This window comes from Rhyacophila brunnea, unplaced genomic scaffold, assembly GCF_057557595.1.
Source record: "Rhyacophila brunnea isolate RB1 unplaced genomic scaffold, BYU_Rbru_1.0 scaffold_9, whole genome shotgun sequence".
Taxonomy (NCBI): Eukaryota; Metazoa; Arthropoda; class Insecta; order Trichoptera; family Rhyacophilidae; genus Rhyacophila; species Rhyacophila brunnea.
Window position 1 is genome coordinate 25,147,393 of NW_028233361.1, and position 16,938 is coordinate 25,164,330.

At 32.3% G+C, this 16,938-nt stretch overlaps 1 protein-coding gene across 1 annotated transcript in view; it reads right to left on the minus strand.

Annotated features, from left to right (window-relative positions):
- Window positions 1-12,118, minus strand: part of LOC147063427 (uncharacterized) — a 100,899-nt gene extending 88,781 nt beyond the window's left edge. The window contains exon 1 of the mRNA XM_085959411.1: window positions 11,872-12,118. Coding sequence (XP_085815537.1) covers window positions 11,872-12,118 — 247 coding nt within the window. The remainder of the gene's footprint in view (window positions 1-11,871) is intronic.
- Window positions 12,119-16,938: the final 4,820 nt, after the last annotated feature.

Here is a 16,938-nt window from a genome sequence, read left to right on the forward strand (position 1 = left end):
ACTTCTGGAGCGTCACCTTGTAGCCATTGAAGATTCGACAAAATGAAAAAGAATAAACGGAAATTTTGTATGAAAATGATTACAATATAATATAAATAATTAATTTTAGACTGAAATATTTAATTCTATTTTCTTTCCTGCTTATGATTTCATAAATATTACTCATTGTAAGATCGATCAATAGAGCGAGTTTGTCATCGTAGTATAATAATACCAGTCTCGTGTTTCATTGTCTGAATCTATTTTTCAACGGACTAAATCGTAAAGTACAAGTTGGCTTTAACGACTTATTGGAATTTTATGTTGAGCCATCTCTATTTTGAACTTTATTCACTATTTTCAATCCAGACATTCTGATGTCGACGTTCTCTTTATCTTAAATTAAGAATGACGCCCGACATTAAATGGCTATATATAAAAGTATATACGTTAACAAAAACTGATTTAGGTTAATTTAATAACACAACATTAAATAAAAATAAGTGATCTAACTAACCTGATAAATTAATAAATCTAAAAAAATACTTAGAAACATACATAATATTAGAAGTCATACTGTTATTATACCTTTTTATTAAGCTACAAAATCTTAGCTGAGGCTTATTTAGCTGTATATTTTATACTCTGTTATTACATTTACATAATGATTATTAATAATAATTATAAAAAGATACCTATCAATTCGCTGAAAGGTCCTCTGAGACTATCCGCTGATGGGATCCGACATGGATCCGACCGAGCGGAGCAGTTTACCAGGGTCTGTCCAAACACGGACCCAATTGACCACGCCGACTTGATATCAACCAAGGCCAACTTTGAAGCTTTTGAAAAGTTTTCTGCGTCGTATAGATAGAGAATAGAATATTTCCTATCTCTCCTTAGATTCATCACTTTGAACTCAGTATACAGGTACAGAGGACACACTTTGTCATTAAAAATAAATGACGGCAGACCAAGTCAAGATTCTTTATTTAATTTTCTAACTTTCTTTAAGTACTAAGGTGCATGATTGTTACATTAGTCCAGTGCAGCTTTATTTCAATACCAGGAAGTGTGGCATTAAAATATTTTCATCCTGAAACGTTTATATCGTCATAAAAGATGGCTGTGCACAAATCGCAGCTGCATATAGTGGAAATGGGGTATCTCAAATAATTATCTATGATGGGTAGGTAAATACTACATAATATTATTACATGTAAGCTTCAAACATGTGGTATTATAATTTATATTTAAAGGTTACATTCCCTCAGATACATTTGGACACACAAAAACGCTTTGATATTCGGCTGAACTATAAATTTTTAATCAGCCTCCGTCTTTGACCATCATAAAACGGACATTTCCAAACAACGTAATTTATATCTTCACTGCCATTTCCGCACGGGTTGCAGCAAGATTGTATTAATCAGCTATGCAGTGATTAATCACTGGATAATTATATTAATTTTGACGCTGCTCACCAAATCCTTTCAAGACACCGCTGCGCCGTACAATAATACTAATATGTATAAAAAATATGATTGTTAATATATTAAATGGTGAATTGAAGTGCGTTGTTTCTGTAAAGTCATCTTTCTGTATGGAGAAATACAAACCGCTAAGCGTCTTGCTTAAATTTGTGACTTGTTTACCTTCCTTGGACTCTCTGCCACCAAGTTGATGACAATGCGTAATGTAGATAGTGCCGAACATGTGATGTTGTGTTATTATAACTGTGTTTTTTTTATCTCGACACTGACATTATTTGCTTTATATTAAAACGATTGAGATGTATAATTTATCGTATTTAAATGGACGTGATTTAATGAAATATTTATAACCTACACATAAATTGTATCAAAATATCAGTGATAGCAATTAGGGATTGCCAACTGTTATGTTGAACCTAGAAGACTGAGGTGGTATCGGGCGAGATCCCAAAGGTCTACTCTCAAATAGCTAAATAACTACGCGTATGATCCCAAATTTATATTGGCAGTAACGACTTGTAAATCGTAAAAGTGACAAATTAGCAAACTGTCAAACTGCAAAAACTATGATACCGTAAACGCTTATAGTTTTGATGTGTACTTCATATTTATCTACCACCATCCGTTAGGACGCCAAGTTGTCTACAAAACCTAGCGGAACAGCTGGTTTTACTAGCTACAATTCATATTTTATAATGTTGTCAACTTTTCCGTGTGTACACAGTTTTACACGAATGTAGCAAAGATGTTATTAATTTTACCAAAACAAAAAAGTTGTATAAAGTCTACAAAATTATAAATTGTAATAAAGACGTGTTAAGTAAATTTTAACTATCTATTTATTTAGGTTTATTACGTAAGATACGTTTTAAGTACAACTAGGCACATAATTTAAAATTTTATTTAAGTAAGTTTGAACCATACAAATTAATTTAATGAACACTGAGAATTCATCACGTGCTGGAAATATTATTATTATAAATGTAAAACTTGGGTCCCGGTTTGAGCGGAATTCAGTTTTCAAAGTGTAACAAAAACCGAATTCCGTCTAACAAATTGTTACATCTGAAAACTCTTTGGCGTGCTTATTGTTTCTTCCATAAAGACTGTATTGTATTATGTTTATTTCCACAGTGTAAACTCGTATATTCTGGAATAAACTAACAACGATTTTCTCATTACGGTGTGCGGTTCCGGTTACAATAATTTATTTACCTTTGAGTATTCAGTGAACCCGGGTGCCATAGACAGGGCTGCGCAAGAAGTGAATGACATCAGAACTCATTTGGCGCCGTAGCCACCGTTTCACACGCAGCGAATATTTTCCATAATATACACGTCGGCCAACAATGATCGAGCGATACAATTTTTTGCTTGTGATATAGGGGTTAGGATACAACCACTAACCATATACATCGATAACCACACCTTGAAGAATTAATTTCTCATGGAAATTAGAGCTATGAGAGCGATCAATTTACTACACCTCGCAGCTTCCACCGGTGACCGATTTACCCCTTACCCCGCATACAATACATATTATGTAAAGATAAACACCTACCTTGCATCAATAAAAACCGACGAACTTGCTCACCTATCAAACACTGCTACCTGTTGGGCTGAATATAGGCTCTTACTTGAGTAAGTAATGTAAAGATAAATGATTGGTGGAAAAGGTGGAAGATGACTAATCAATATTCGATATTTATTTTATACTACGATTTCTAAGCGGATGTTTTGTTTCGATCAATTAGTAGTTTAACTTGGAGTATGAGGTATTGCATAAATGCTTCAAAACTGGTAACACATTATCCACATTGCTATCACCTACTTAATATTTTATTTATTAATTGGTATGCAGATAAATTATATATTTTTAATCGATATTACGTAAGTTATTCGTTTCCAGACTATCTGCGTCCCTGCTCATTACCCGTTGAACTGTGCAAATCTCGAGTATTAAATGCATTTAACTTTGTTATTTTATTATTCCCAAATAATAATACGACATGGTTCCGTTCCGAGTCACCGCCAGACATTTCCGCTGTAACGAGCTTTCGGTTGGCAGCTTTTGTCAGCGAAATAGGCACAGAACCATTCTGTGAAGCGGTGCGGCGCGAGCTTATATTAAACTCTTAAATTTCGTTTAGTTGGGCAAAATAAATTAAATTTTACATAATAGAGTTCACGTGATTTCTGCGCTTTAATGAGATGGGCCGAGTGATGTTTTCGATTCCATTTATAGCTTTTATTGTAATGGAAATATTACGTGTCCCGTTTTACAGACAATGAATATTATTATAATTTTATTTACTAAAAATTTACATTTTATATTTGAATATTTAAGAACATTACGTTTTTCTATCATTAATAAATTATGTTGTATCATTAAATTGTCATAAAACATGGTAATGGCGGTATTTCATGATATTTTAATTTAATAGCTTCACAGAGTAAAACATTGTAATCCAAATATTTTCAATTACAAACTATTATTAGTCTAAGACTCTAATGTCAACCATTGTAAAAAAAATACTATCATTATTGCGAGTGTTAAAACCCGAAAAACTCTCTTTACATGTTCTTATCCATAGTACCCGCACTGCAAGTCGGTATCCAAAGGAAATGCTAATCATGGGTAGCTCCATCTGTCCAAAAAATTGTAGGCCTGCCTCTTCTATTGCATCATTTCAATACTTCAATTAAAATTAATTTATACGACTAAAGTATTGTTTATGTAACATATTATTCGGGGAAATATTCTCATTAAAAATAATCTACCTAAATTTATTATCTTCAAATAACTTAATTAATTACAATCCCAATGTTATGATCATTTTGTTTACATTTATACGATATAATATACTTAATTTAATTATTTTATATGAAAGGTGATAAAATCTAAGTTCAGAATAATAATAAGTACATATTCAAGTCTATACGTTTAAATTGTAATATGTAATAATATATAGTAAAAAAATAAATGACATGTTTCCTTGTCTCCACAAAGTCTCCACAAAATGAAGATTATGTTAACATAACTTTACGAACGGTGGTTGTAAACCGTCCCCACCATCGTTGAGGTATTATACCACACGTGCTGAACGCAAGAATTGAACCCGCAACCCACAGATTAAGCAGGCGCTCTATCAACTACGCATTATTTAGTAAGTAATTAAAGTATTTATTTATTATTTAAAGCAATTTTACTTTATGTTTAGTATATAATACTCACTAACATAAACGAATAAGGAACCAAAACAAAAAAGATACCTACAGTTTGATAACAATTCTTTTCGAGAAAATTTCAAATAAAACTACCCATTAATCTCTAAAAGGCTTATTTATTATATATAGCTCATTTTGTCTATTTGAAGATCTCAATAGTTGGTAAGATATTACCTGAACCCTGTCCAAAGGCTACATCACAATTAAGGGAAAGGTTTCCTCAGCTCGTGCGCTCGTCTTGAATCGTTTTCCCAATATTATTTCGAGAACACTGCGCTTCCTAAAATAGCCGTTTGCAAAAGTCCCGAGCTTTCGACTGAAAGACATAAATATAAATCTTTTGAAAATACGGGAGAATTTTGTATATTAAGTAGGTAAATAGGCTTTTTTATTGCTACTGTTGACTAATATGTTTAATAAATTAACATTTTACGTAGGTACAAACAACGTAATTTGAAATAAACACAAATTTTCAACGATATCAGCTTTTGCCAAAAATCTAAATTAAACTTTATTTTGAATAAAAATAATTACTAAAATAATGAAAAAGGTACATAATTTGGAAAAAACCTCAAAAACATACTAGCAATTAATAAAGGATTCGAGCACACTTTTTCCTTTTACTGAACGATGATTTTAACCATTAAACTACCAACCCAAATATCTATATTACATAAGCAGTGACGTCCCTAGACAAAAGGCCGCCTCTCGGCAGTGCCAAAATGCCGCATTTTATTTTATTTTATACAGTATTTTTTATCATCCTTTCATGGCTCCAATATCTGAGAAATGTGTTGTATGGATACATTGCTAACAAGATATTGGTATACCACTAAATCTCACCATCTCTACTTCAATAGACAATATTGCGAGTCCACGGTTTCAGATACATTCAAAAATACACATGACAACTTTAAAAACTCGCGAGTGACTGGCAAAAATATTCGGATAAATTAATAAGGTGAGTATGTACCTACCGATAATTCAAATATAATTCGCAAATCTGCACGTGTCATTGCTGGGCATCAAGAACGTTACGTCCAAGGACAACGGAAGTAAACTAGACATCGCAAACCAGAAAAAAAAATACAGTCCTGTTAAACCTTGTATGTTAATTAATATCTACATTTTCTTTCACACCAGTGAGGTGATTTTTCTAATGGAAAGTTATTTCCGTTATTACTAAGTTTAGGTAGGTACCTATTTTTATATATTACACTTACTCGATTTGCCGCCCTTCTAGTAACTGCCGCCCCTAAGCGACGCTCAATCTGCCTACCCCCAAGGGACGTCACTGTGCAAGATATTCTAATATTATCTACGATAACTGCAGATGATTTTATACTCCGTCAACAAATGACTACCGTCTTTATAATATAATTTTAAAAAGCAGTACTAAATTTGATTAATCGAGAGGGTTTGATTTTTTTTGTTATGACGTTCTTATACTTGTGGATGATATGAATTATATTATTTTTATTCGTGGTTATATATTTATATAACTGTTAAATATTTTAGAGTGCAAAGCAATTTAAATTCTCAAACATAACATGACAACTTTGTGTAATCTATAAAGTAGGTAGATACTTGAGATACTTTATAAAAACCCTCATTTATTGTAGATATTTGTAAATAATATATCCAGCACAGATAGCCTGTCAAGCAAAATACATAATTTTAAATCCCACTTTTTTCAAAGTTTTTTTGTATTGTAAGTAATTGTATATTTATGAGGTATTTCCAAACTTTTGATATAAATGCTTAACAAACTAAAAGCTTATATAAATTCAAAAACTATAGTATTAAGTAATACCAGAAACTCAATATTGGTTATTGTTGTTAATAATTGCAATAGGTACTGGTTGGGTTATTTATGTTCACAATCCACTCCTTATTTCATCACCCACCGCCTAATCCCCAGTGTTATTATCACCAGACAATTAATAAGTAATTACGGGTCATGAGAGACCGTGTTTCAAAGAGACATTCAGTTGCATCTCGACAGCGGAAGCGTGCGGGCTTCTAATAGCTTTCCTTAAGCTTAAGTGATTGACTCAATAGATACAGACTCATTCATAATCCATGATCATCATTCATACACCCTCAGATATAATCCATAAAACTGTGTCATAAAATGCGTGAGTGTACGAACCGGTGACCCAAAACAACGATACCGCCCGAGTGACAGTTGAAACCAGACCACAGAGCCATCATACATACACAAAGGTCAGTGTCTGACACTCTGTTCCATCGCCCCCACCCCTAGATCCGACCTCCTCATCTTCCCTTAAAAATAATGATAGTCCACTTAAAAAGCTCGACCAGGTACCCATTTAATGTACCAGAGATTACGATAAAAAACGGTAAACCTTTATGTGAAAATTGTACTGAATTCTGGCAACTTGAAAAACCATGAAATACAATCCATAGCGTGTAGAGTATAGACGGTATTATGAAATCCTGGCGTGACTTAGGAACACATAAATCTGGAGTTTCTTACATGAGTCGCGTAGTGTCCAAATGTTTTAAGTAGAAGACATGGATAAAGAAGAAGAAATGCTTTCGGTACATTTCAATTGTATAAATTCATTTGAATTTCTGTATCTTTGTGTAATTTAAGTTGTCGTTAGAACTGATTTTCACCGAATTAAATACATTTTTTTAATCTTTTTACAAATTTATGGAGGTAATGCGATGGGAACGAATTGGGAAGCACTAATATAAGGATGTCTTAAAGAGGTTACTTCACCTAGTGGCTACTGCATTAAGTGCAAAATAGCTATCTTTAAGCAGGGCAGGTAGAACTCCTTACAGATTGAAGAGATCTTGTGTAGCTATATTATACAGGTACAGTTTAATTAATATGGACGGTGAAATTTATATCCAGTATATACAAATAAGGTGAACGATAAACTGTAAAACGGTATTAACTATTACACATTTGCAGTTTATTGAATTAAAAATTTAAAAGGTTTTTGCAAAAGATTACATCTTGCTAATTTGTATTCTCAAATAGGTACTACCTAAGCGGATAGCATGTCTCCCACATCCTGAAGTGCCCGCCCGAGCCAGAATCTTTGGCGGCCCCCCTACCTATCGCTAAGATTAAATTCACTCTGAATGCTTTACAGTGACATTTTATAAATGGTGTTCGAGGTCAAATAAAAGTGTTTTTAATGCATCGAATTATAGGCTTGTCGAGTATCAACACAAGACAACCAAAAATTTGCATCGCACTACCATATATTTAAAAATGGTAATAGCGTCGAAGTAAAATAGTACCGCAGGCGACTTTTATTAGAGCAAATTTAAGATGTGTATTTATCTCATTTATCTGCTCGACCCGCCATGCCGGGCCCCTACGCTAAAGCCCTGTCAGCCCCCATCTCCCTTGTGGTGGCCATGACGGATAGATATCGACCTATTTTAGGAAAATAGCTTCAGGATTTTTTTTTTTTTATGATCATAGTGCAAAATGTTTTGAGTCTCTTAGACAGAACCAATCAACTATGCATCATGGTTTATTGCCATGCACTAGAGACACTTTCATCATTAAAATAACAACAGAATGGACAACTCTACTTAGTACGCAAGTATATATATTTTGAAGGCAAAACTGATCCCGACGACGCTCAAGTCTCTAAGTAAAGAGATATTCCAGTAAGGTCTGGCTTCTTATCACAATCCAAGATAAATACGAACTTAAATTTTTAGCAGTTGAATGTATTAGAATAGCAAAAAAGGGGAATGATGATATCGCCCATGGTTTATTTTATATAGGGCAGATGGAACTAAAAGCTAAAATTATATGTTTTTTATTAAAGTGTGATTTAGGATGCCTGAACTGAAAAGATGTGTGAAAACTAGTGTCATTGATAGGCTAAGAGGGTAGGGTAGGAAACAGTGTAAAATGGGACCGTATCAATTACTGAATGACGGTTCATTAATTAATTTTGTAGGGGTGCTTTTGTCTCATTACTATTCTGTTTGCCCCAATTAATTTGCACAAAACTGTATTTTAAAATATAAACTGATGTAATGAGTTTAATATTATGACACTTATGATACGTATGTATAAGATTTTGGTTGGGTTATTATATGCTTTGCGAGATAAGTTAGTTTTTGTGATCTTAAAATACTTAGTAATTAGCGGTAAGGTAAAAGGAAAGTTTCTCTAATTAATGTAAAAACTTGGTTCTCTTGAATCTCAGATGCAGTGCTCAGCAAGCCGATCCATCGGGAAATAAAGTTGTTTTCACAAGTTAAACGAACGATTCAAATAAACGATCTTGGAACCACTCGCAAAGTTTTGATTCAAAGTCTTCAAGCTTAGAAGACCCATTAAAAGCGTTGAATTATTTAACAGCAATCATTCTTATCCCAACTTTTTGCATTTGAGAGTCCAAAGTCCAAATAACTTATTATTATGATGGGGAGAATAATTTTTCATAAATTATTGGATATCATTTTTCAGGGTATAAAATAAGGTGCTTTTATACAAATTCGTCAATATGCATTCGTTTAAAATACCTTTGAAGCTGATTTCTAACGTTTCAATCAATATCTTATTATGCAAAGCGCTAAAATTTATATGGAAAATAAATGGAATGACAACACGCCATATTACCAAACTATAGTACAGTGGCGCAGATTGTCTATTAGAGAGGGGAAACTTGACAATTCTATGTATTAATAATTTAGGACAAATAAGGCAATTGTCAACAAATCATATTTTTGCTATTCTGCAACAAACAAACAAATAAACAAACAAACAAATATAGAATACTGAAATGTCATTTTGATTTCCATAGTACCGCACGTATATAATAATAATTTAGTTGCTAGGACCACCCACTTAGCAACCAATAATAGTGGTTTGGATTACGGATTTCTTCCGAAATAACTTTTCATACAAAACAGAATTGACTGAAAATTAATTCAATTCTACTTAAAGATGGCTAAAAGTATTTAAAAAAATGCATTGGCATCGTGTTCTGATATATTATACAAGTTTCTAATGTCTAGCTAGTCGGGAAGTTAGTTAAAAATCGATTGCAAGATTTGTACCGGACAAAAAACCACCGGACAAATAAGAATACGAGCTAAGAAAAACGTTATAAAAATAGTTCGTACTTAGACAGTCATAGTACACGATACTGGTACAGATACATACTGTGATTTTACTATTAGTTGCGCACTATCTATCAATATAACATGTAACATTGTCTAAGTAACGGGTACTATAAAATAAAAACGTATTACAAAATACTAATGACAAATGAATATTTTTAGGCGCGACACATTTTTTCTGGTATTTGGCCCAAGATGAGTAGTTTTCAGGCCGTTTGGGAATTTCAGATAGGTACTTTTCTTTTTCTCCGTTACGGTGGCGCAGGTAATATGCATATTTATAATATTTTCATATTATTTACACGTTGAGTGTTCTTAGCGTTATTTATTCAATACTTGCAATTAAAATACATAAATAAATTTGTCTATAATACCTACGTGATTTATTGTATTAAATACATAGATACTCGCATTTTTTTTAACTAACAATATAAAATATCTGTAAACCGAGGGTTGTCACTGATTTTGTAATATTAAATTATAAAAAGCCAAGAGGTGTAATCCCAAGGATTAAATTTTATAGACCCCTAAAAAGGCCGAAATCATTATCAGACAATCTCATAGAAATATGAGCAGTTTCGATTTGAAGTTAAAAAAAATGTAATTATTCATTATTAATAATAATATTAAAATTTGTTTCTGGTCCGTATTACGTTAAGGACAGCGCGGGTCTGTCGCATGACTCAACTCGTTTGTGATTGGCTGGATGAATACGCGCTATTTTATTTTTATATTAGTGCATCTGCACCAGCAAAAACGAACTTGTAAAAAATATAATTCCGCAGACCTTCCCGGACGTTTGATTCACGCGATCCTGTCACAACTATAATGTTTTTATTGCGCTGTAACTTGTACATCAATATTTTATTGGAAATAAAATACACCGCTTTCTTTGCAAATCCGTGTTGTTAATTGAAATGTTCCCGAGGAAGAAGCAGAGACGATAAAGCATTCATACGCATCATCAGGCGGTACCATATTCAATACAAAATACACCACATTGTTTACACCCTAATATGTGTATCTTATTTATGCTATATTAGAATAATAATATAGTGAAGTTATAGTCTTGCTTTTTTACTCGTAAATATATTATGATAATTTAGTAAAATTTATCACAATGTTGTTTAAATTATTTTAGTATAGTTTATGTAATTACTATCTCATTATTGTTACATCAATAATTATTAGTAGGCATTAATTAGTAATAAGTTTACAAGTAATTGATATACTTATATACGAGTAAAGCTAGGCTGTAGTGCTTTTGGCCGCCTGAATAATGTCTTCAAAAGTGACCTTCCACTGTGCCTAAAGCGCAAAGTCTTCAACCAGTGTGTGCTTCCTTTGATCACATATACGTGTGAAACATGGACCCTAAGTAAAAGAGAGATCCAGAAACTTAGAGTAGCACAACGTGGTATAGAGAGATGTATGCTGGGCATAACGCAAAAGGACAAGAAGAGGAATGAGTGGATAAGGAAGCAGACAAGGGTTTGCGATGTAATAGAGTTTATTAAAAGCCTTAAATGGAGATGAGCTGGACACATAGCTCAAATAAGAGACAATAGTTGGACAAATCTAGTCATCCAGTGGTATCCAAGAAATAGAAAACGTCTGCAAGGTAGACCTAGAGACCGCTGGATCGATGAAATGATAAAGTTCTGCGGAAGTACGTGGCAGCGCAATGCACAGGACCGAGAGAAGTGGAAGTAGCTTGAAGAGGCCTTCATCCAGCAGTGGATATATTCAAGCTGATGATGATGATATACGTATTAATTATAATATATGAATTGCGTTATTAGTATTTCAATTAACAAGAAAACGCGAAACATTTAGAATACCTTAATTAAATTTCTCGTTAAGAAAGTTTATAAGTTTTTCATCGTCATTATTTGCGATCTTAATCCAACTTATAATCACTTAGTTTTAGTGGTGTAAGTATTGAATATTAACAACCTGCATGAAATTTAAACTCAATTAAGTTGTAGGTATTATGCATCAGTGTAGGTATAGTAGTATGCAAATGAATAAGATAAATTACCTGTGCAGTATCTCGGCTCGTCGCTGTTATCTCCACAGTCATCGTTTCCATCGCAATACCGGTCCAGCCGCACACACCGGTTGTTACGGCACGGATATTCGGATATCCGGCACGCGGGCGCGGCGGCCGCGGCGATTACAGCGAGCGCGAGCAGCACCGGGAGCACTAACCAAGCGATTAGCCGCCATTTCGCGTCGGAAGATTGGCGCCATTTCGCGTCCAAGGCCGGCCGCCATCTTAGCGTCATACCCGACTCTTGCAAATGGCCGCGCGACGGCTAGCGCGCGAAATCTTTACCGAGTATCTGAAATAAAAAAAGAATACCACAATTAGACAAACTATTAGTTATATATATGTATTTGTACTATGTACCTAATATTAAACACTTAATTTTATTAATAAGAATACCGACGCGTTGTAAACTATATTTTTGCACTATAATTATGAACTGATTACATATTGAAATAATAATATACCTACCTAAACTATTGAAACACATTAATTTTAACAAAAACTATTACAATACATATAATAATATTTCTCATTGTCTATATATTGTAACACACAAACTGTCCCTCTCTCTCTAATGTGCGTACATTTTCATGCGAAATAGTTTGCGTTTTTGTTGCGCGATCATTCAAATAGAACAACCACGTTGCATCCCTCTCACACTCACTTCACTTAATCGCTTAGTCATATATATGTACCTACCTATCTCACTCACATGCTTAGGTACTCACGTAAAATATACGAGTTAATCAAAATAGATACCTACCAGTCGATATTCGTATTTAAATAAACGTGCTATTTAGCTATGCATATAGTCACTCTATATTGACTTGGTTTTAATATTATTGTTAGTTAAATAGTATTGTATAACGCGTGGGAAATAATGTTGATAGGTGGCACTTCTACCTGGATTTTTTTCTAGTAATACAAAATGTACACTGAATAAATATCACTTTAATAGGGAAACGACATAAATCGTTAACACATCCACTACAAAACAATGTGATGTGCGCCATGGTTAACATGAACCAAATAACATAGAAATTCGAGAGCTCGAATAGTGTTTTGTTATTTAAAACGTATAATTAGAAGGCAATCCAAAACTAATTTACTGATTTATTGATTTGAGTATACAGTGAACCTATTCATAAATTTATTAACATGACAATGTTTTCAATCTTACGCATTTTTTCAGTAAAATCAATTCAATTCAATCGATAATAATTACAAGATAAAAAGAACTTTTTATATAGAACGTTTTTAAATTTTCTGTTGAACCATATAAACTTGACTTGACTAGCTTAAATAATCAAAAAAAATGTACTTCACATGTCATATTGATGTCCATAGTAACGCACGTATATATAAATAATTTAGTTGCTAGGACCCCAGACCCTAGCAACCAATAATGGTGTCGAAATAACTTTTCAACTTAACTGAAAATAAATTCAATACTACTTAAAGATGGCTAAAAGTATTAAAAAAATGCATTGGCATCGTGTTCTGATATATTCTAAAAGTTGTAGTCAGGAAGTTTTTGTAAGGATTTGTACCGGACAAAGAACCAGCGGACAAATAAGAATACGAGCTAATAAAAACGTTGTAAAAATACTTCATATATCATGCATTTTTTATATTCAGGTAAAAGCTTACATTTCTTTCTATAATAATTGATAAAATTGATTATACAAATAGCGTTCTTAGTACCTTAGTAATAAAACGCCAAAATATAAATGAATGCCATAATTGAATTTCTCGTGAAGATATAGAGGTACACCATAAATTATACTGAAAAGTGTAGGGAGTTTCCAACTTTCTATCGTTATTATAATCTGTATCTTACGTATAATTATTCAGTTTTAATTGTCTATAAATTTCAAATTAAAATCTCTTGAAAATAATATGAAGGCACGTGTGATCTCAATTACGAGTTATTACACATTATAAAACACTACTTTTTTTTAACGAAACATTGCGAAATATTTATATTTAGTAGATATTGTGTTGAATTACCTAATATTAATTTAATATTGTAACAAAAATGGGGAACGGTTGTTAATAATCATTATTTGTTTCATACACGATTGAAACACACAAATTTGAAAATATGAATATACGCATATTACATTATTCTTTCGAAAGATAGATGCCTATGTGTATATTATTAAGTACTTTTATATTTATCTACATACTATCAGAAGCGTGTGATGAATTTGGAGATCGGGGATGCTCATCTTTATAAAGTGGTTTTATATATTATCAATTTATTAATTACATATTTTAAATAAATCCTCATTTAAACTGAATATCAAAATATTAGAAATTTGTGCATATTTTTTGGAAAATATTATTATTTACGATGGTTGCGTCATCACGATAGGTTTTATGCATGTCTAATCAATGCCAACAAATTAACCAACGCACTGATCAGTACAAGATGTGTAATATATATTTTTTTATTTAATATGTTAATCTTCTTATTTCCAAGGTTTTTTTTTCTAAATTAGTTTTTTTTATCTTATACTTAGATATTTTATATGAATATCATAAAATACTTTAAAAGTGCACCGCATCTACAGCATCTATCAACCGCACACCACTGATAGATATATATATTGATATGTTTATTTATCAAATTTTATAATCTAAAGTAAATAAAATATTGAAGAAATAAAAACGGAAATCTTCTAGTGTTTATATCTCACTATATCGTAATATTATTTAACTATTGATAAGGTATTTTGTTTATGGATTTACTTTAGAATTTGATTGGTTAAAAAAATATTGTACATTACGGAACTATTTACAATAAAAATATTATTTCACAAGACGTGTCTCCAATTGCATGTCAGACGTATCAGATGACTTTGTTAAGAGGGACGACGTTAAATCTATTTAGTCGACAAAAATCAAGAAGAATAATCACGTAATACTGTGTAGTTTTACAGTTCATATATTTGCATTGCTGGATCACTTTATAACACTAATCTACAGCCGTAAAGATATATGTGATTTGAGTATGTTTTTTGCGTTTTTTATACTCGCTTTATAAACGAATAAAAAAACTGCCAAAGTAGTAGGATTGGTTTTTTAATGTTTTCATGGTCCGTATTGAAAGGCAATCATTCAAGAGGCGATTTCCGCGCCGTACTATACACATCTTATATGAGTTAAGCTCTTTTCTGATATTTTTCCAATAGAGACTGCGGGCTTACAAATAATTGGGAAAATAAATTGAAACGTGTCCGGTTAAAGATAAGTTTCCTCAGAAGTGGATACGTAGTGACTAAACCCTCTACCACATAATACGCGGAACAATTTTCTTTCAGTAATCCACTCGACAAGACTATCAATAATAAACTAGACATTCTGTCTGTTGTGAAAGGTCAATTTAAAAAGTTTTCCAATAAAAGAGTTTCCAGTAATGTCGTATTTACTCTTCTTTAATCCGATTCCAATAACATGTAGTCTAGAGATTGGGTAATAGGGGTAAATTACCTTAAATTGGGTAAATACGATTTTTTTCGGAACCAACGAAAGCTCAAACTAAATACAAAAATAACTCCAAAAAAGTGAAACTGGTCGTGAAATCCGAGCGTGTATATTTTTATTATGCATATTATGGCAAATATCGGTTATATTTTCTAATGATGTTTTTTTGTAGGTACCTATTTTGTTTTTATTAAATTGAAATGAAGGCTAATAGAGTTGAGAATTGCACATTTTTATTATATCTTAGAGAAATTGAAAAGGCTTTTAAAATTTCACACATTGAAGTGACAAAAATTCTATCGTTTTTCGCAACAACCTACTATTATGAATAAATAAATATACAGAAAATGATTAAACCCCTGAAGACAAAAGCTAAATTTATCTGCCATAAAAAAAACCTAGCTTTCAATATTAGTTGATCAAAAGTACAACACAATTTTTTCCCAGCAAGTGGTTGATTTTAATGAAATGTCGATTTGATTCTACATTTTGTAATCAAGTGACTTGTTTTTGATTTATGTGAAATCTGAAGGGGGTAATATGATGGATAATATACACGGCTCTCAATATGGTTTTGTGCATTTCAAAAGTACCATACGCTTTTTTTTATCCATCTACCATGTTTTGTACCCGTTCAAGATGCCTTAAATATCTCTTAAACCTGATTAGTACGAGTACCACTCCACCAAACTTTTCCTGGTGGTAGCCAATATAGTGGATACACATAAAATGTAAGAGCGATTTCAGTTATGTCACTGTTATCAACATGAATAATTATTAATCTCTGAAATTGTAGAGTTAATATCGTTAATGTTTCCACCATGTAAACAAGTAACAGAATTCATATTTTGTGAAGTAGCTTAGCTACTAACCAAGAACATTATGTATGCAGAATTATAACTAGGTATAACTTATCTAATTTAAATTCTAATGGATTCAAGATCTGTACTATTCCATTTAAGTCGTTTACAATAAAAAAATTATGAATAGTTTATTGTAACCTTTGACTTGATAGGTAGGTAATGGAGTTTTTGCCTACTTTATTGTATTACTTTGTTATATAAGCTAGAGTGGAGAGAGATAGTTGTCAGTGTGTGTTTGCCTTTGGTGAGTGTACATGGCGCTTGAAGATGCCGAAAGGCTAAACCTGGATCGCAAAAAAACTACTTACCGAAATGGAATAGTACAGAGCTTGAATCCATTAGAATTTAAATTCAAATTCCATCAAGTACCTTCAGTCGATAGTAATAATATTTTATAATTTAATTGTTAATAATTTACCTATTGTTACATAACTCAAAATCATACATTTTTTTATCATAAGTAGGTTTTGAATTCATATAAAATCGTTTTTATTATATATGTTACCACATCTCCAATTTTTTGTACGAGGTTAAATTAGAAGCCGGAGGAAAACAGGACTATAGTTGCAACATTTTCACTTTGTTAATTGCCAGGCCATTTGAGTGATTGTTTGTTCTAGTTTTTTCCCCGGTGTGTGTCGTTTTTGTGCTTCGCTTTACCTTTTGTTCAAGCTAAAATTTCAGATCTCGTATACCTTTTACG